The sequence below is a fragment of the Malurus melanocephalus genome, unplaced genomic scaffold (genome assembly GCF_030028575.1).
Source record: "Malurus melanocephalus ecotype Western Australia unplaced genomic scaffold, MMel_1.1 scaffold_698, whole genome shotgun sequence".
NCBI classification, from domain to species: domain Eukaryota; kingdom Metazoa; phylum Chordata; class Aves; order Passeriformes; family Maluridae; genus Malurus; species Malurus melanocephalus.
The window spans coordinates 239,989-260,526 of NW_026623930.1; the positions used below are offsets into that span (position 1 = coordinate 239,989).

Sequence of the window (20,538 nt, forward strand, 5' to 3'; positions counted from 1 at the left end):
GAGGGGGAATGGAAGAAACCCCAAAGATAAATGGGCTCAGTCTTCTTATGTGTTTAATGTTCCTGCAAGCTTCTGCTGCTTTTTCTGACTCCTGTGTTGCCTTGCTGGGACCATCCACTGCCTTAAAGGCTTGCTCTCTGTTACAGAGGCCAGGCTTTGTATCAATGACACGCTGCTGCAATAAGAGGTTAGYCTGAGTGAGGTGATTCTGTACAAAAACTAGTGGGTAAATTCCAGGTGTGTYGATAGGATCTGGCAGGATGTCCTTTCTGCCCTGTGCAGGCAGAAAATGTTATTGCTCATAAAGGCAGTATTTTGTTAGTCCATCTGTTCGGGCTGACCATGTCCACTTGAACTATATCATCACTTCGTGTAACACTTGAGAATTCAGTGGGTATTCCCGGGCACATTAAAAACCCTTGTGCCCATTATCATCTCATTTTGTATSTATGGTTTACGCTGCTACCTTTGATATATTGTTGCCAACTGCTTGTTCTAGTAAATTGTCGATGTATGGCAATTTAATTGAAGACTAAAAGTGTGTAGAGTGATTGTAACTGCTTCAGGAAATAAAGTCACTGAACATTCAATTTGATAACGATTGTTCTTTTATTTCTTTAATCCGGTTTCCATTTCAATGAAGGGATGGTACTCTCTTTGCAGCTAGAGCAAACAGAGATATAACAAACTGATCTTTGGCATTTCAGTTCTTCTATTCTTCACCAATTCCTTCTAGCCTGTACTGAATAATTAATTCTAATTTTTCCTTTTTCATTTTAACCATGGCCCGCATCTGCAATCAGCGCAGCTTTCTGGCTACACTTTTCCCCGACTGCAGGAGGGAAAGGGGTAAATGGCTCTGCAGAGCTTTCATTTGCTGTTGTGACCTCAATGAAACAAGGTGGATTTAATTGTTAATCACTGCTGAATTTGTCCAATGTGTCTCCCTGGAACCCCCCCTTCACACGTGCACACACATGCACACGCACATGTCTTACAGGCTCCTGAGTTGCCTGTGGAAAAACACATTGTTAAAATGAAATAATTGCATTTCAAATTGTACATGTCTGCTGCTCACACAGCTCATTCCACTTAGCTGACGGTTTTAGAAGGGCTTCAAAAGTTAAGAACAATTTTTGCTTGATACTGAAMTGTGACCCCCTACAAGCTGCATGGATGAGGCAGTCACAAAGTGTCATGTTGAATGGCATTATGCTGGCACTGGGGTTGTTTTTTAAATGCAAAATCCTTCTGTAAAACTCAAATAGTCTGTGGGTGCTGATGATTCTGCCCTCTGACCCAGATTACACTTGCTGATTACACTGCAAAGTTTAAATGTGAGATCCTTTTCTTTAAAACACACTTTCAACCTTYGCTTCTATAAAATGAACATCCCTGATGGAGTCTTCAAAAACGCTATTGATTCACCCTGCTTTCTTTCAACAGAGAATGCAGTCCCACYATTTCCAATATTTTAATGTCATCAGTCAAAAAGGAAATAAAGAGAAATGAAATTCTTTGTATATGGACAGACTCCTGTGTCAGTGGAAGTTTGTCAGTTGTTGCTCAGCGCCGGCCGCACAGACAGATGGCTGGTGACAGTTGTTACTTGGTCAGGAAACACGAAGGACTCGTTATCAAGCGGAAGGCGTGTGTGCGTGCGTGTGTCTGTGTGTGGTGTGCTCTGTGGGGTTCTGGAACGGTGGAATTCTGCTCACGRATCTCTCTTGGGCACGTCAGAGCTCAGTCCAGAGCCAGCAGCGGTTGGGTGTTCTCGCTTTCCCCCTGGTCTTCGTGTTTCAGCGTGCCGGCTTCCACCACGGACTGGGACCTGAAAGCAGGGAAACACACACACTAGCAAGGACTGCTGCACAAACACTCACCTCCCTGGGTCCCYGTGCTTCCTCTCATGATCTCTGCATTAGTCCATTTTTACCTTATGGCTTGTTAATCCTTCCATGGAAAGAATCTGAGGAACACTCCTTTAAACACAAGCAGAGATATGACTCATTGAAGCTCTCAAATGCTTTCAAAATGTTTAGTGCTTACCTGCTATCCATAGTGCTGAATGTGCTCAGTGACTTAAAGACCTGGCCCTGCAATATTGTGAGGTCTGTTGGTGCTCAGTGTCCTCCTGGGCAAAGCTGTGCCACTGCTTACTGGAAAGCAAAGTCATTGGCACAAGTGCTGCAGGAGTCACAGCTCGTGCTCAGTGCAAATCTTGACAAATACAAGCAGATAAATCATATTTTGCTGATGTAAGGCTTTATGGGGCAGAGCTTCCATGAGGTGCCCAAGACCAATAAAGAAGATGGAGTTAATACGACAATGAGGGAGCTTCTGGTGTGCCCAGTCCTGCAGTTATYCAGGATTTTAAATTCATTTCTGCCTTCAAGGTGGGAAGCATAGTTTATCCTTTGTTATTAATGAATAAAAAAATCCCAACACATAAAAAGACGAGTAAACACTAGAGAAAGAGGAGCATCATGTTTTCTTGTAGTAGCAAAGGCTGAATGGGCTCAAAATAGTGGGAAAATTCAAGACCATTTCATTTTTCTGGGATCTGTTTGCTCTAATGTTTGCTTGCTSAGCTATGGAAGGAGGATCTGATGGAGTTCTTGTTACAAAGATTTGTTATCCTTCATTTTCTCTGTTTTGGGCTAGGAGTTGCCTCCCAGTTTGGAGGAGAAAATGAGCTTCARAGCAAGGTCACTGGGTGAATCTGGAACTTTTAGAAAAGAAACCTTTTCATGAGGGGTGACAGAGTTATCCACATCAGACATAGTGCATATATTTTTATGGACAGTTTTCTCATGGATAGCTTTTAGATTTAGGGATAGCTCTCATTACATATATGATGCATTTGTAGACCCCAATTGTTCATTTTTGATTTAGTTATTTTGTGAGATTAGATGTCACCTCTCTTTTGATAAGAATCCTTAATTCTGTCCTTTGGTACTGCAGGACTGAATACCATGACAGTGAATAACTTGTATGATAATTATTCTTATGCCTGAAGCCTTCATTAAAACACAATAAAAAATTTTCATTTAAAAAAAATAAATCTCCAAGGAAAGATAACAAAAACTGGATGCTCCATGAGAAGATTTTATGCCATAATTTTCAAAGAAAGTATATTTGCCCAAATGTTTTCACTGCGTATTTTTTACAGATATGTGATGTGCATAATGTTTATGATTGCATTTTAATATAGAAAAGCAACAGATTTGGGAGATTATGCACAATGGCAATTTTGGTATTTCTGGTATGAGATAGCAAAAAGTAATCATGTGGCTTTCAAACTCTTACAAAATGGGTTCAAATCACAACATCATCAGGTTTTTATTTTCTTTTTGACTACCAGATTAAACTATTATTTAATAGTACTTGATTAATACTTGTCATCAGTGTATTGTTCCTGTCTCACCCACTACCCTTCAATGGATATAAAAAGTTGTGTATTCTTTGCAGCATTTTCCAGCATGCAGCAGAAAGTTTCTGCTCTAAATCAACTGTGAAAAATCTCMCAGTTTTTCCTCTTGTGACCACTGCTGATCATCTCTGCTCTCACCTTATTACACACTCAACAGTTCTTGCATCTGGAACAGAAAGATACTGGGTTCTCCACCATACTGGTACTTGGATTCACACCACCTTGGGAGCAACATAATCCCAAATTTAGTGCGCAGGTCCGATGTTGTCCCTTTTCCCATGGAAACAAAATACCCAGAGCACTGAGTAAAATACCCAGAGCACTGTTGTAACCCAGCTGACCTCCAAATTCAAGAGGCCAAATTATTCAAATGCTATGCCCAGCCCTTCTGAATAATGTGAAGAGCAATCCAGCTGCAATTTTTGTATCTGCCAAGCTCTGCAGCAACAATTTCTTTTCTGTTTCTGCTAAAAGCTGCTGAGATTACTTTAGATATCCYAAAATAAGCAATTCTGATGTCTATCTATGGGGCACAGTCATGGTTTGAACAATCGCTGTTTTCGAAGACCCCACAAAAAAAGGACTTGTATTTGGATTTCCATTTCCCAAATACATCGGGGGTTTTTTTTTGCTGGATAGTGTTTCCAGTTTTTTTTTAAACTTTTTATATAAAAAAGAAAAAAACCAGTCAATTTGGAACAAGATTCAAAAATATTTTTTCATATTCTTCATTTATGACAAATATTAAAAATGTAGATAGTAAGGAAAGGGTTTTGACAATATGCAGCTCACAATCTGCAGTAATAACTGCAGTTATTAATATAAGTAATAACTTAGCATGAGATATATATTGTGCCAGCCTAAAACATCCTGAATGTATTCTATAGCTATGCTTTATTTCATGACAGAGGRTGTGTTTATCCAGCTGAATGTTGGATATTTTGTCAAGAAGGATATTGTGATAGACAGTATCAAAAGCTTTGCTRAATTCCAAAAAGGTTTCCTTAACTGGCTTTCCTAGTYCAGCTAGTTGGGTTACTCTGGGGGAGAAGGAAATCTGGTTTGACAAGCAAGACTTTCTCCTCATCACCRTGCTGGCTGTGACCAATGACTGCATTGTTCTCCAGGTGTTYTTCAATATCTCCCAGAATAATTTTTTCCATGATCCTACTGGGCACTGAAGGGAGACTAACAGGCCTGTGGTTTCTGGGSTCCTCCTTCTTGCCCTGCTTGAAAATTGGGACATTTGCCACCTTTCAGTCAGCTGGGACCTCTCTAGATTCTCAGGACCACTCAAGATGATGACCACTCTCATCTGGAAAGATGACATCAGATAACTCTTTGAGGATTCTCAGACGAATCCCATCAGGCCCCAGAGATCAGCAGGSATCCAGCTGGAGCAGCAGATCCCACACAAGTTTGGGGTCAGCTGGGAGYTGATCATTCTCACAGGCATRGTCCTCCAGCTCTGGGCACTGAACTCCCCTCTATTTTGTGGCTGTAGAAATTAACATAAGACAAATAGTATTTGGAAGAAGGACTCTGTGAGTTGGTTTCATCTGGCTTTTGTGTACCTAGCACACACTGAGTTCAAGGAAAGCTGTCACATTCTAGGTATGCACAAGTTTACGCCATATTTAGGGGGATGTGTATACTGACTCTAACTTTGAGCCTAGGACTGAGACTAGTCTTTATTTTAAAAGTACTTGTTGTAGCTGCATTTCCATTTTCTTCAGAGGACTTCACAACCACATTTCAAATTTTTAAGATTTTTCTTAAAAAAAAGGGGTGTGTGTATTTAATTGTACCTTAACCTCCTATCGAAAAATAAATTGCAGTCAGACACCAAAGTACCTTTGCCCTGACCAGTCTCTGTAAATTGMAACCATCTTTGCATTCAAAGCACCCTCTTGCACCACAATTGAGGCAATTTTGATTTAAAATGGTAAATGAGCAGTGGAGAACCTCCCTTGTTTGGCAAACAGGGTTTAAGCTTTGTCCCTRTCAATGCAGTGGAGAGTGTTCTGTGGTATTTCATGGGCAGCAGAAGTTTTTCATGGCACCAGACAAAAACATTTTTGTTTCGCTATCTTTCCATGTCAGTGTGTTCAAATGCCTGATGGGGTGGAGTAGTGGAACACGAGAATCATCTCAGTGATACTCAGTGACAGGAGAGGCAAGAGACACAGATGGAAATACAGGAGCTTCCATTTTTTACTGGGGAATGGACAAACACTGAAACAAATTGCTCAGAGAGGTTGTGGAGTCTTCATGCTTAGAGATATTCAAAATCCAGATGGACACAGTCCTGCACAACCTGYTCTAGCTGGCCCCGCACTGTGCAGGGGATTGGGTAAAAGATCTCCAGAGATTTCTTCCTCAACCTTTTTGTGATTCTGTGCCCACAGAAATACCAGCTTCCCTGAACCATCCAAATTCATCTTTCTCTATCCTGACAGGGCAACGATTTTCTTTACAAGTTGATTATGCCTTTGGAGTGTCAACTTTCACAGAGTGGATGACATTCAGCTGCTAAACATAGATATCTMTGGCCATTTAAGGCACCGTAGGGTRTCCAAAACAACTGATTAGATAATTGAAGATTATGGCTCTGGGTTTTACAAAACACTCGTAGAGGACTCACGTCCTTCTGGAGTAACAGATGGAGACCAAGAGGCCATCATAGTGCCTAAAACCATTTAATTTTACTTTGCAGGATGAATGCAGCAACTTTGTAATGTTCAAGGAATGTCCAAGTAATTTTGACCTTGGGCCAGATATGAGCTAATTATCAGCAGGAAACAGAAATTACATTGGCCTTCTCCTCCTGTCAATACATTTTAGTCACTTGTGTTTTGATTCATCTCATCATAAGACATCTCTGGTCACTCAGTGCTATAAATGGCAGAGAAATAAACATTCTTGGGGTGCTATTCATCTGACTTGTTCTAAACATAAGGTCTAAATATRTGATTCATGGGTTACCTACATTCAAGTCCCTGTTCTGATGAGTTCTCATCTGTTAAAGGCAGGGAGAACAGATTTCATGACTTACAAGGCAATGTTTCCTACATATCATAGTAATAACTGCGTCACAACTTCAATATTCACCTTCACTATATTGCCTTCAACACTCACCAGAAATGTGWCACTTGTCCTGTGTGTGCTGCAACTATGGAATTATAAATGAGTATATTTGAATTCAAAACCTTCTGGTTTTCTTCTTTTCTCAGCTAACAAATTCTCAGTAACCAGTTTGAAAGATGCTTGGCTGTGGAGGATCTGGTTGACTTAAATTTTAGCACAGGTAGACAATTGTTTGTATCACACAGATAGGGTCACTGCCCTCAGCTGGCAGACACTGTGCCTGTCTTTCTTTAACATGATCCATTTGGGAGACTTAGCTCCTGTAACAATGGTCTAGGAGCCAAACATGAAGTAAATTAAAAGACAAATCAATGCCCATAGACTTTACTAATCTGGATTCCAAGGCTAGGTAACCTTGCTTAGGAGAACAAAATGAAAACTGAAAGAAAAATATATTTTCAGTCTCACTTCTGAGCCCTAGGTACCATTTGAGTGTGGTCCATTTAAAGYGTCAATCAAACCCCCCATGGTTGTTTTACTGTTCAGCAAGAGTATTTGGAAGTCTGGAAAATCAACAGTACCCAGCTGTTTCTCCAGCAGGCYGGCCATATATTTCAAATGACAGCACTGCATAGGTATGTACATCAATATCTACGAGAACAGATGGCTTTATGTGTGTGGCCACTTTTATGCAACTCTCTCCAGTTCAGTCAAAATGCCTGTAAGAAGACTGCATGCAGAACTCCTAGCTGTGCTGTTTTCAGAAGGCTCTTGTCAGAGTAGAGCTGCAGTCCATCAGCTCACAGGAACTGATATTTGTTGGGTATCAGTTTTGTTTCCTGTAAAAAATGCTGTACAAAATCCTGGGCTCAGCTAACAGTTAAGTGCCAGCGTATCACAGCGTGTTTGTCTTAAGAGACATCTTCCAATTCTCTGATCCCTCATTTTATGCTTTTCCTCGTAGGAATGTTGATGTGCTGCAGCCCACAGGAGTGAGGATTTATTTGTGCTGGGCTTCCTTTCAAGGGGTTTGGGAAGGAAMGAGGAGGGTGGCATATTTTTTTTACCCTAAGTGCGGGATGCTCCAGGCTCTCAGAGTGACACACTGCAGATCACATAAAGTGACTCTGTTTTCTACCACTCACCTCCCATCTGCTCATTTCCCTTAAATTCCATTCAGATTTCACCAACACCTTAAGGCTGTTCATCTCTTAATTATTCATTCCCTTTACAGAACACTGTAAGTATTTTTTAAAATCACGCTTGTGGATGTTTGTATTGACAAGGTCTGAGGGACATTTCTTTCTCTGCCTTCCTCCCTGCACCAGACTGTAGAGGGGGTGCAGCACCTCAAGTGAGTGGCTTCACCAGGTGGGAAAACAAGGCTTTGTCTTTGGTGTCACAGAAACAGAGCAGATGTACAGGTGTGAAGTAACTGTGGCTAAAGGTACCTTTTGTTACAGAAAGTGCTTGAACAGGAAATGCTCCCCAGGAGGTGTGGGCAGACACAGCAAGCCCTGCTCAGCGTGCACAGCCCAGCAGTTCTCTGCCCAGGCTCAAAAGCCCTGCTCAGATCTCTTGCCAGTGCAATTGTGCAGCTTTTACACTGGTGTTGGCTCACAGCTCTGCAGCAGACAGCAGAATCTTGTGCCACAGAGCCCTCACAGAGGGCAGAGTGTTGTGCCACAGAGCCCCGCCAGAGGGGCAGTTTTGGGACACCAACCGCAGCACTGCCAAGAGGAGCAGCAGGGTCCAGGGGCCCGGGTGGGCTGTGAAGTGATCCACTGGCAAAACAACATGGAAACTCTGGCATAACCTCGCTGCCAGCTCAAGGCTTAGCCCTCAGGACAGTGGTGACAAGCTGCTGCATTTCTCAAATGGAAGCTGACTTTGTGGTCACTGGCAGCAGTGACCATCGTTCTCCTGGTGCTGAGCACACCCCAGTGAGAGGTGTCTGAGCAGTGCCTTGGCACAYCACAGGGGCAGCCCTGGCCCAGACCTGTGGCTGCATGTGTGAAGAAGCCTCTGTGAGAACATCTGTAGCACTGAAGATGCAGCTTCTGCAGAGTGAACCCCAGCACAAGACCCCTCATCCCCCTGTGCCCACAAGCTCCCACCATGCCCCTTTGCTCCCAACAGCTGCTGCTCTCCTCCACAAGCCTGAGCACAGCTCACTGCAGGGTGTGCACAACGAGGGATGGGGTGACACTGCCCTGATTTGACTCAAACCATGGCCTGGCTCTCTGGGCACCCAGTCCCGACCCATCCCTCAGCCCACACCACTGTCCAAGGATGCAGTGTGTATCCTTTGGCATCTGCTGTAAGAACAGTTCTCTGGTGGGCTATGACAAGTTCTCARCTTATTGCAGACACTCTCAATTGCATAAATGTATAGAAATGCCTCCAGGCCACCAGGACCCAGGTAGGACAGAGAGCCAGGCACAATGCAGGGCCAGAGCAGCCAKACCCCTCTGGTTGAGGCCATCCGTGAGCAATACAGACGGGAGTTGGTCTTGTGCCATCAGCCTTGGAATCAGAGTGACATCTCATGTTCTGAGCTTCTGTGTGAAGATCTTTCCTCAGTCCAGATCAGGGCAAAGGCACGGGTGGGAGCTTTCCCTGTCCATTTCTTTTCTCTGCTGTAGACTGAGTTTTTCACATGCTTTTTTTCTCATAGAAAGGAGTACCTGCTTCAGACAGGAGTTCCTGGAAGACCCTTATTCCTCTGGAATCCCATATGTCACCTATCACAAGGTGAGCCTATAGTCATAGGGTCAAATAAAGAAAACACTGCAGCAGCAAACACCAATTTACATCTGATGCAGCAGAACTGTTATGAAGTGTGCAGAATTTGATATCTAAAAAAATAATTTTAAGCCAGGTAATGAAAACAATTTCTGCTCACACTTTATGAATATTCACAAATGCACTTGTCATCACCACTCATGCTTTTCCTGCTTATCCCCATTTCCTTGCCCACCAAGATTTCTCTCTAGCCCAACAGTTTCCAGTTSCTTTGTTCAGACAATCCAGTCCTTTACTCCTGCCTTACCTTTCACTCTGCCTTTTTTTGCTCCCATTCCAGTGACTCCAGTTCTCAACCTGATTTGCCACTGAGTCATAATCTCTCCACTGCTGTGTGACACTAACAGGGAAGATGGGGCACTAAGAGCARAGGGGATCAGTCTTCCTACTCCCCTATCATACATCAGAAGTTTCCCGTCTTTCAGAAGAGCAACACTACAGCATGAAAGCAGCCCTGCAGATGTACTATTTAGAGGGGAAAGACAGCCACCACCACAGCATGAAAAGCCAAAATGTAGGTTGTGGGAGCAGCAGTCACTTGGCCAGGTGTGTGGGGGTGTTGTGACCTTGCAGTGAGCCCTGGTCCCAGGAGCACACTCTGTTCTTTCCCAGAGGGCTCCTTCTTCCCTCAGTGCTCAGCACACACAGTGCTGTGCTAGTAAGTGGCTATTTATTTTGCTTTCTTGTGGTGATTCAGCGTGTGGCTCTGTGACATATTTGCTGCRTATTAGTCCAAGCCTGCTCTGAAGATAGCCTTTGTCAATTCCCTCCCGAGCCTTTCTGTGGAGTTTATCAATGCCCTRCTTGTGTGCCTCTTAAATGCTAATTCATTTACTGCCATAGCATGACTGTGAGAGTTGGTTTCTTTCAATTCTCATTTTGCATGCAGAGAGCTGAAATGCAGTAAGATTAGGGTACAAGTATTCCTCTAATGGGGTGTCCATTTCCCAGTGCTGAAAGTTTGATTTTGCAGAGTCCTCAGCCTTAAGGGGCAGCTTGTGTGTTCAAAGCACATATCCCATGGATTTCTGTTGCAGCGAGTGCTGGGTATTTCTGGAAATTAGACCCCAAAGTCTATAGCTTGACAGGCTGAAAATAAGYAATGTGCAATCTCGCCATCTGTGTGAAGCTTGGCTTAATCTGCTTGCCAGGCTGACACAGGGGCTCGGGGGAGAGGGAGAGCAGGATCTGCTTCTCGAGGGTTGCACCCAACAGGATGAACCAAAGGATCATTCCTGGTTTCCATCAGCCATTTGCTCACCCCCCRAGTGCGTGTCCCATCCCATCTGCTTCCAGTCCTTTGTGCCTCCCTCGTCTTTCAGTCTGCCTTGTGGCTCCCATCCCAGTGGCCCAAGTCTCCAGCACCCCAGATGGGKAAACCACTAAATCCTCATCTCTCCAATTCTCCTGCCAGCAGCAGGGAGGATGAAGCCCTGAGAGCATCAGGGATCAGTCTTCCAAATCCTGGCTCCATGTCTTTGCATGGATTGGCCTAGTGCAGGCACAATAGTGACCACAACTAAAAGTAATTCCAAAAGCCCTCTACACCCCACGGTCTGGGCAGGAGATGCACATTGTGGGCACTGAACCATCAACCCAAGCTGAGCAGGTTTATTTATGTTGGGAGGCCAAGTTAAAGCATGAAGCAATCCGTGGGGCCATTAAATGCTAAAATTAAATATGTTTCTACAGGGCATGTGTGAATTGCCCTTTCAAAGGCTTGTAACTCAGCCAGATGTAGGTGGATTTTTCACAGGACAGCAAAGACATAAGCAGTGTAAAACCATTTGTTTTATTAAGTGTCATGTCTCTAATCTAAACTACTAAACTTTTGGCAAATTTATAGCCAGCTGAAGACATAATTTACAATGCAGTATTTTAGTCAGCCTGAACAGCTCTGGTTCTGCCATTCCCACCTCCAGCCTGTGTTTGTGCACCCATGCACTGGGAACTGAGTGCTGCAAACAGATGAAACCCATGCTGTCAATGCCCCAGGGAGTAATTGATTTCCTGCCTTGTCCCAGGTCATCCCTGGCACTGAGATACCCATCCCTCCTGTCCTTGYCTCAGCTGTGGCTTTGCAACTCAAATCTCCTCCTTGGCTCCTCTCATTACGTGTTCCTGAGGATATTCTGCAACATCTCCCCTGCAGCATCCCTAGGGCCTGCTGATGTGCCAAATCCACCAGCTCCTTTCAATTTCTTTGTGATGTAGTCACTGGATTCTGTTTAAAAGTTATAAAACCATTTACAGCTAACAACMTCTATTACCAGATAATGCATCTATTACATTATATGCATGTTCCTGGGATACCTGCTTTACTACTCATTCATCATCTGTGTTTGGGAAAAGCATTTCTGCTGAAATATTCAGAAACTCTCCTTTGTTTGAAATAATTTGCAATAAAATAGTGAATGTAAGCCTTGCACTGCAGGTCTCGTGTATTATGGAGCTATTTTACCACAAGGATTTTTCCCCTTTCCCCCCAACACAAGCAGAAATGCACCCCAGCTACAAGCAGAGCAGCCCAGGTGCCATCCATGGGCAGTGGGAARTGTTCACACATTTTCATACTGATTTTTATTTGCTGGTATTTTACTACTTCTGCAGTAAATTGGYGCTGACTGTGAACCGGCATAAAACGTGACCCATAAAAGCAGAAACATATGGCGAAGGAACATTAAGGTCACACTAAGGATAACAACTAGAAAGGTCTGCCTTGCACAGCCCAGCTGGGCATATGGAGAAACAAGTCTGAATAAATAAAAACCTTGCATAAGTCACCCCCATGAATGKCCCCTTTTGGTTCTAAAACTGTTCCAGTCGGCATTAGTGTGTACCAGTCGTAATATCCTTCAGGATCCCATTTCTGAGAAACAACAATCAGTTTCAGTGGTGASTTCATTTGAATATCAGGGCTTTTGAAAACACACACATCAGGAGGCAATAATGGCTAAACCCTCATCTGTACTYTAAAATCCTTTCACTCTAATCCGGGACATAAAAATCCACATGCTCTAACTCAACAGCATGGGGCAATGGGGCAGTGCATTCCAACAGGCTTTTTCCACTGCATTTTCRAAATGTGTAATTTGGGGGCTCTTGATGAACCACTAGTCAGGCCATTGAGCGTTTTGGTGCTCAAATCCTTGAGGAAACAGCTTCAATTTGTGCCAGAAGAGGTTAAAATTAGATGCTAGGAAAAAAATTCTTCACAGGAGGGATTGTAAACATTGGAACAGGCTTCTCAGGGAAGTGGTGGAGACACCATCCCTGGAGGTATTTAAAAGATGTGTAGACGTGGTGCTTAGGCACAAGTGGTGGACTTGGGGTMATRTTGSAYTTGATGATCTTAAAGATCTTTTYYAACCTAAATTATTCTRCAGTCCTATGATTCTGTAAGTTTTTATTTCAAAGCAGAAAAAAGTGATGGTGTTGTGATGCACAGATTGCACATGTTCATAACCAGCTTGCTAGGCTCTACTTAAAAATTTTTACCATAAGTCAGAATTTACTGATAGCTTGACTCAGTGATAGTGATGCTCTTGCAACCCATGTTATCCTAAGAATAAATTTTAACTCCAGATTTGAATAAAACTATCCTTAAATAAACTTTGATTAAATAAGTTTGATTAAACAACCCAGGTTGTTTGGCCAGAATACCTATGTAGTTGTTAGGTAAAATTTCCTTTCTCTGCAGGACAATTTTAAATTGCAGTAGATTTTCAAACCTGTTTGCACTGGCAGCAGGTTAAAAGCAAGTGCTCTTTTGATGCCTGGGAGGGCAGAGAAGGAACATTCAGCTCCCAGGCTGTGCTTGGTGCCTGCACAGGGAACAAGCAAAGGCAGAGAACAGTCTTTGTCACTTGGACTGAAGATCAAGTTCAGACATCAAGAAGTGACCCAGATGCAGCTGAAGAAGGGCAGTTCTTGTGAAGAAAAGTGAGTCACAGAGAGGTAAYATCCTGCTGCAGCTTGCTTGTTGCTGCTTGACCCGAGTGTAAGAGCAAGGGTGACACTGGAGAAAAAAGGAAACTTTAAAGAACTGAGCTCCTTCACATCTTCCCCAGTCACTGAATCCATCCCTCCAACAGGGGATGCTCACCCACTGCTTTTAGGTACCCAAATAGCTACAGACATGGATCTCCTACTGTTGAGAGGAAAGGGCTAAAAAATTATGCCCTATTGGCACAGTGATACACTGAAAGCAGTCTCTGACTCTTTAACTGCTGGGCTTAAACATCCACCATAACTATTCGTTCAACTGCACACCCAGATAAAACCTCCAGCTGTTCCTACACCATAACTATTCGTTCAACTGCACATCCAGATAAAACCTCCAGCTGTTCCTAAAAACAACAGCTCATCAGCAAGAGCCAGCATGAATGCCTCAGGCAAGTACTTTGTTTTTGTGTGAGTTCCCTGTTGACTAAAGGCCCATTTCTGAACATCAGAGATGACAGAAGACTTGGCCACAACTGAAAAGGATTTGATATCCTTCCCTGTGCTCCAAATTTTTGCACCATTTACATTGCTCTGGAATCCCAAAGCTCTTAAGTGACAGACTCCCTGCATGGATGCAAACCCTGTGGAAGGGATGACCCAAGGCAGGGGAAGGATCTGCTGCCATTGCTGCTCCCAGGATGGTCAGGGATGCAGCCCAGCTCTCAGATTAAACCAAGTTTGCTGTATTAATGCTGGTTTGAATGTTCACTGCTTTGCCCATTTCAGACCACTGAGCTGAGTCTTAATAAACATACCTTCTGAATGGATTTTTATTATTGTTGCTTACCCTTTCCGTCCCCCCCGGTCATTAAGGCTCATTATGTGGAGTCATCAGCTGTTTTTGCTTTGTTTCCCATCTGTTCATACACTCCTTGGGATCCTAGATAATACTGCAGATGGGAGTGCCATTTCCGCTATTTTGGGTTTGCTCCAGTGGGACTTCATGTGGCCACTGGTGGAAAACATTGTAATGGTTTTGATTAAAGATTTTCCATAGTACAGACACCTGTCAAATCTTAAAATTTTCAACATCAYATCACTGACCAGAGTCAGTGGCAGTCTTTTTCCTAGGAGGATTTTCACTCCTTTTCCCATCTAAATACCTCCATTCTCTGAAATCAATAAGGATTTTTTCTTGAGAACAATTCTTGTACAAGTTCAAGTCACAGGGAAAACCACCACTGATAGTGACTGGGAAGAAGACAATGTTCTGGTTCCATTGCTGTTAAATGGAGCAGAAACTGGAAACTAATGAGACTTTGCTGAGAAAGCCTAATCTCCTGTAGCCCCTTCATATTATTCTTTCACTCCTGCATCAGTGAGATTGTCACACTGGCACACTGTTCCTGATCTCTGATGACTAGCAAACCAAYTCTAATTTGTCACAAGGTATGCTTTGGTCATCTTATACCTGTTTGATCTTATGGCTAAGCTGTCCTTTTTCTCCAATACCTGTTCTCTCTCCACAGGTTTTATTCCCTTCARAACCATTTCAACCTTTGCTCTCTGAAGCTGAACAAACCACCATCTTCTATAGCTTCTTGATGGAAATTTATGCTCTCTGCTTTCCTCATCCTCCCCACTCTTTCAATTAATATGCACCTGCCATGGTGACAGGAGCCAAAGCACTGCTGTCAGTCCCAAAGCCAACCCACAGGCAGGTACCTGCTCCAGCTTCAYTGTCTCCCACTGCCACTTGGTTCTGCTTTTTTCCCTAGTCTGCCTTTTGAGATTTATTTTAGTTTTCAGTTTGGTCTCAGATACATCTTGAAAACGGCCTCCTTCTCCCCTCTGCATTCATTTGCTAATGTAGGTTAAGTGACTACAACAGTATTTTGGGCAGCTATTCTCTGAATCCATTTCCTGGCACTTTTCTTCCAGATCTATAATTCATATCTTGATTTCTCAGCATCTTTGCCACTAAAATTCTGAGACACTATTTTTGGTGTGGGTGCCAAGGGTGGCAGCACACACATCCAGGTGTGGGGGATGGTGACATTTCATTTCACAGGGACACTTCTCTGTGGTCACAGTGCAAGGCYCTCAATGGTTACAGCAGCACTGAGCTCAAAGATTCAGGATGCTTTAACACAGCGGGGTCCAGCAGCAGATCTAGCAAGGATGGGCTCGCACAGCTTTAGAGCAAGTGGCAACAGCAAGTGGCTGGAACTCTGCACCTTGTCACAGAGCAGGACAGTGCCACAACCACTGCATCTCCAGCCTCATGGGTAAATCCAACTCCTGTAAGCACTGCCCTCCCCTGCAGCTGGTTAACCTGCAGTGATATCTGGGCAGGTAAACCTGCAGTGATATCTGGGAAGTCAAGAAGACCTAAAATTGTTCAGCAAGACTTCTTACCCTTAAATTGCAGAAATTCAAGAAGACTCAGACTCAGTCTTTGTATATTTGCCCCTTTCAGAGAAGAAAAAGTCAGCGACCTTGACCTTTTTTTTTTGTTAAACCAATCATTTTACCAGAGAAACCCAAAATTAACATGTTACTTAAGAGTATATGTTGTGAAAGGAGGAGCAGGGGAGAGATTTCCAATGAAACTAGAAATTGTTTTAATACGGGGAAAAAATGATATAATAGTTGTGAGGGAGTTATGTTTAAGATTAAGGATAATGTTAGAAGATCAGCTATGCCTAATGTAAACTTCTCTAGAGTATCCAAGAATCTCAGCCATAGCCTGAGTTTCTTGTTGTGTTAGAGATATATGAACCTAAAGAGGCAAGGAGAGGAGATCTATAAAGACAGGTAATGCTGGTAGAAGTCTGGAGACCTTTTAAGATGCCTTAGATATAAATCTGGTCTAATAAATCTAATAAAGMACACAATGCTTTCTAAACATAGGCTTTTACCTACGCTCGGGCCAAACAGTAATTTCAGGGGAAGAAGAATCAAAGCAAATACTCACAGGAGAAAATCTGTTGAAACTGTGAACTTTTCACCTCTAACAGCAAGTAATGACCACGGGGTGCAAGATCAGATGGTTGACTTAACCGCCGAGTAACGAAATTAGGCTAAAAGTTAGATCTAGTCTGCCCAGAGGCAACATGACAAATTAGATTCATCCACTCCCCATATTTGTATTAGTGCACTTTTGTATTAGTGAACAGATTATAAAAGAAGGCTTTGCCTCAAGGCAGGGTTTTCTGGCACTGAACTAATTTTCAAGACGAGGTTCTCCCCTGAGGGCACAATAAGACCCTCCTTCTCTGCAGCCAAGGAGCAAATCCTCAGCAAAGATTTACCTGTGAAGAGCTCTTAACACATCTGTAGCTTTAAAACCCTGCAGATTTCTTTATATAAAGCTACATAAATTGAGATATATTTTAATAACAATGAAGCATTTAGTAATTTTCTAAAATAATTCAGTGACAATATTTATCAAAATTGCCAGGCTCAAAGCCTGGCACTATTGTGKCCCTGCAAGTCATGGCCTCGTGAGCTCTTACAGTCACAAATGGTGTTTCCAGCACGAGGCCTCGCTTTGCAGGCACAGCTGCGTGGCATCCCTCTGACCTGGGAGGGAGCTRTGAATCAGGAATGCCTTTCTTTTCCCTCTGAAGATGAAAGACTTTCAAAATTAATTGCATGACATTATGGCTTGTCTGTGTTGTCAGCTTTGATTTTGCTGTGACAAAATGATGGCCGCTCCCTGTCACAGAGAGTGACGCCGTGCCTGTGAGCACCGCGCTCATCAAGTGGCAGCAGCGGGGAAAGCATCCCTGCGTTCTGCATGGAAAGCAGTTCCGTGCAGTGGGATGCCAAGGCTGAGGCGAGGGCAGATGTTAAACTCACACAGGGGAGCCTGCCCGGCCATCGCTCACTGCAGCTGGGGCTGGCTGAGCTATCCCACGCAGCCCTGTGCCAGGTATCCAATTTCCTGACCCAATCCCTGCAATCCCTCCAAACACTGAGGGTAACACTCCCCAGAGGTGTTATTTTAAGCATTTAAAGCTGAATGAACAATCACGAGAAGTAAAATCAGAGCTCTTAAAAGAGCAGCTCTGCAACTGCCTTTGCAAGGCTTTGCGGGGCAAGTGGGAGCAGAAGCAGAGGGAGAAGACCAACTCTTTTTCCCTTTAGAGGGCAGTGGTGTTCATCATACAAAAGCTGCTTTTCCAAGGAGGTAAATCCCTCATGGATAACAACCGGGTCAGCAGCAGCAAAGCAGTGGCAGGGAACAGGGACCAGCGCTCGAAGCAATGCCGCTGGTTGTGCTGTGCCGTGCAGGACAGCATCTCACCCTGATGTACTTTCTGTAATGCTCTGTGCTGGGGCTCATTAATTTCCCCTCATTTTCATGCACAGTAATCAGACAAGTAATTACGGTTCCACSGAGAGGATTCCTTTCTCCCACCGCACCACGAGCACAGCCCAGAGTGAAATGCTCCTTACCATCATTTGCCAAATTGCAGCCTGTCTTGCAGCCAGATGAGCCTTCCTGTGAGATTTATGCCAAACCTGTTCAGAGAGCCAAAGAAGAGCTGATTTCAAAGGCAGTACTAACCTTTTCATGGGTTTGGGCGAGGCTTCCCTCTCCAGGTTGGAGGAGGCGTGCTTGACGTGCATGGCGTTGTAGGAGGTGTGGGTGTACTCATTTTCATCGCTGTAGTCGGGGCCCAGCAACGTTCGAGCCCACGTCCCCATGTCATAGGGAGGCAGGGTCCCCCCAAATTCAGAGGGCAGGCATTCAGGGTGTATTAGCTGGTGAAGGCTGTTCAGGTTGTTACCGTGAAGAAAGATCTTTAACAAATAGAAAAGAAAGTTCGAAGTCATCATCGACTCCATACTTCATTAAGTACAATAATAGCAGCACTAATGATGTGTGGAGTGTCATTTGTCGGCACTGCAGTTTCAGGTGGGAATTTCTAAAGCGCTCAGGGCTGGCTCAGTTGGCATAAGAGAGGATTTAACTTTAGGGTGGGCAGCTGAAGAATTAGGCTGACACTACTAACACTTCAGAAAACTCTGATTCTCTTGCCTTTGGCACATGACAATTTCAGTTTATTAAGTACCAGATCAGGAAAAGTGGAAGTCAGGAATTATGACTGATTACTGCTACTGTAAGAGGCTTACATGAAGAGCAGTGAGAAGAAAAGGGTGACAGTGGAGCTTACAGAAAGCAGATGTGAAGAGTAGGACCTCAACAAGTGAGACAATCACTGGCCCTGCACACCAGGACAGACATTTCCCAGGGGTGTGTCAGGCTGTCACCACTCTGTGCTGCTTTACTCATTTCTCTAATCCCTCTTTGCTCTCTGGTTGGTCCCAAGGAACCCTTGTCCTGCCTAGTCAGACACAGCTCAGGGTGGGCTCTGGGGCCTCCTGAGGGATRTTCAGCTGTTGGCTGATAGACTGCTGACAACAAGTGGCTAAGATGGCAGCAGGACCACCAATTCACAGGGGTTTCATGCAGAAGATCTGCCTCTTCTGCAGTGTGAGCCTTAAGGCATGCGTAATTTTTGTGGAAGCAAGTAAGTTACCATCATCTGAAAATCCTGCTGAGGGAAGGAAATAAGAATTTTTATTCCCACAAAGGGTTAAACTGAAGTTTCCCTTGTTTGCAAGTAACTTCAGCCAGGCCTGATAATCCCTCCAGTCTGCCAATTCTCTCTACCCTGAGCACRTCCCAGTAAAATGTACCCACGCTTTGTTAGTGATAACAGGCTTCTGGTCCCTGGCTGGGTTATTGATTCAATCCAGACCATTCCAAACTCTAAATAACAGAAGCAATACCATATGGAAAATGCAGAGAGAAAAAGAAGAAAACAGGCAGCTACTTGGCTAATCCAGGTCTGCAGCTTCCCCTCCAGCCCCATTCCCCACCCCCATCTAATTACCCTTTTCCTTGTCTTGTCTTTGAGGAACGGTTTGATTAGCGTGTACAGGGCATGGATGTACCAGGGCTGATTGACAAAATGGACTCCTCCAAAACGTGCAGGAAAGCTGTCCTACGGAAAGAAAGAAAGGAAGGCTGTTAAGACATTCAGTGCTTTACTCTGGCGGTCAACAGGATGAAAGTAGGAGGGAAAATCTGTCTCTTTCCATCCACAAACGAGCACTGGGCTTCCTGGGAGGGGGCAGGAGGGAAATGGAAAAAACAACAAAAAAAAAGATGCCTGGAAGCGTTTGTATCAGTTTCCTCTGTGGGCAGAGGCAGTCCCTTCGCCCCTCCGCGCACCGACACATCAATTGCAGATGAGGTGCCGAAGATTTAAAGTCGGGTCTCCAGCCACTTCTCATGAACATTTTTTAACTCCACCAGGGCATCTGACTCTGCCGGCCTGGGAAGTGAGAGGGGGTTGATGAGCACCGCTCCCTCGAGGGGCAGCTCTCTAATTTGTCATTGYGCGGCGCAAGGCAAGCCCCCGGTTCCCACGCACATCGCTGCTCAGAGCTCACCTTTTCACCCTTCGGCCTCCCTGCCTCCCCCTGCTAAAATCATCATTACAATGGCTGACCTTTCGGGGTGAGCAAGCAGCGTATTCCAGGGAGGAGGATGGGTGGGAAATGCTGATAAGTGAAGGTGAGGGGAGAGCGCACCATGACAGCTCCATGGAAACTGCGGGAGCCGCGCATTAACATGCAGGGAGCGTCCCGCTGGCGGGGGGTTCGCTCCGGCATCCCGCCAGCCGGGCACGCCTGATTTTTAAAGGTTATTGTACATTGTGAAAGGTATTTTGTACCTGCGATCTTATCTAAGAAACGTCAGTCAAGGAAGAGCCAGGATTTTTTTTTTTTTTTTTTTTTTTTTTTTTTTTTTTTTTTTTTTTTTTTTTTTTTTTTTGTTGCGTAAGTAATGGGACGACCGCTGCTCCTGTGTGCAAATACGCTTCCAAGGGGAGGAGAGGAGCCTGTCTCCGCTGTGAAGGGAGATTCTGATGAAGCCGTCCTCATCCTGTGTGTGTTCCTAACCCCTAYAGCTCAGCATGTAAAGCAGAGCATAATCAGGTCTCTTCCTTCAGGGCTTTGGCTCTGGGATTCAGGCAGGTTCCTTCCCCCTACAATTAGCACAGAGTGTCCTGGGGCTTTCTCTCGCCTTCCTCCCGAGCGTCAGAGATTGAGCACAGCTGGTGAGAATACAGGGTGGATTTGTGAGATGATATGAAAAAATCCCCTTATACACCCGCTCAGTAGAGCTTCTGCACTGCTTCAAGGTCAATTTTTTTCCCAGATTTAGCTATATGTATGTGTACACC

At 44.2% G+C, this 20,538-nt stretch overlaps 1 protein-coding gene across 1 annotated transcript; it reads right to left on the reverse strand.

Moving 5' to 3' along the window:
* Positions 1–575: 575 nt before the first annotated feature.
* On the reverse strand, positions 576–19,922 carry LOC130584365 (clavesin-1-like). Its single transcript, XM_057384319.1, has 4 exons — positions 19,801–19,922; positions 19,180–19,290; positions 17,847–18,082; positions 576–1,831 (listed from the first exon to the last, which is right to left on the reverse strand). Exons 1-4 carry the CDS (start codon positions 19,894–19,896, stop codon positions 1,744–1,746), a joined length of 531 nt encoding a protein of 176 aa, XP_057240302.1. The 5' UTR covers positions 19,897–19,922; the 3' UTR covers positions 576–1,743.
* Between the last annotated feature and the right edge of the window lie 616 nt (positions 19,923–20,538).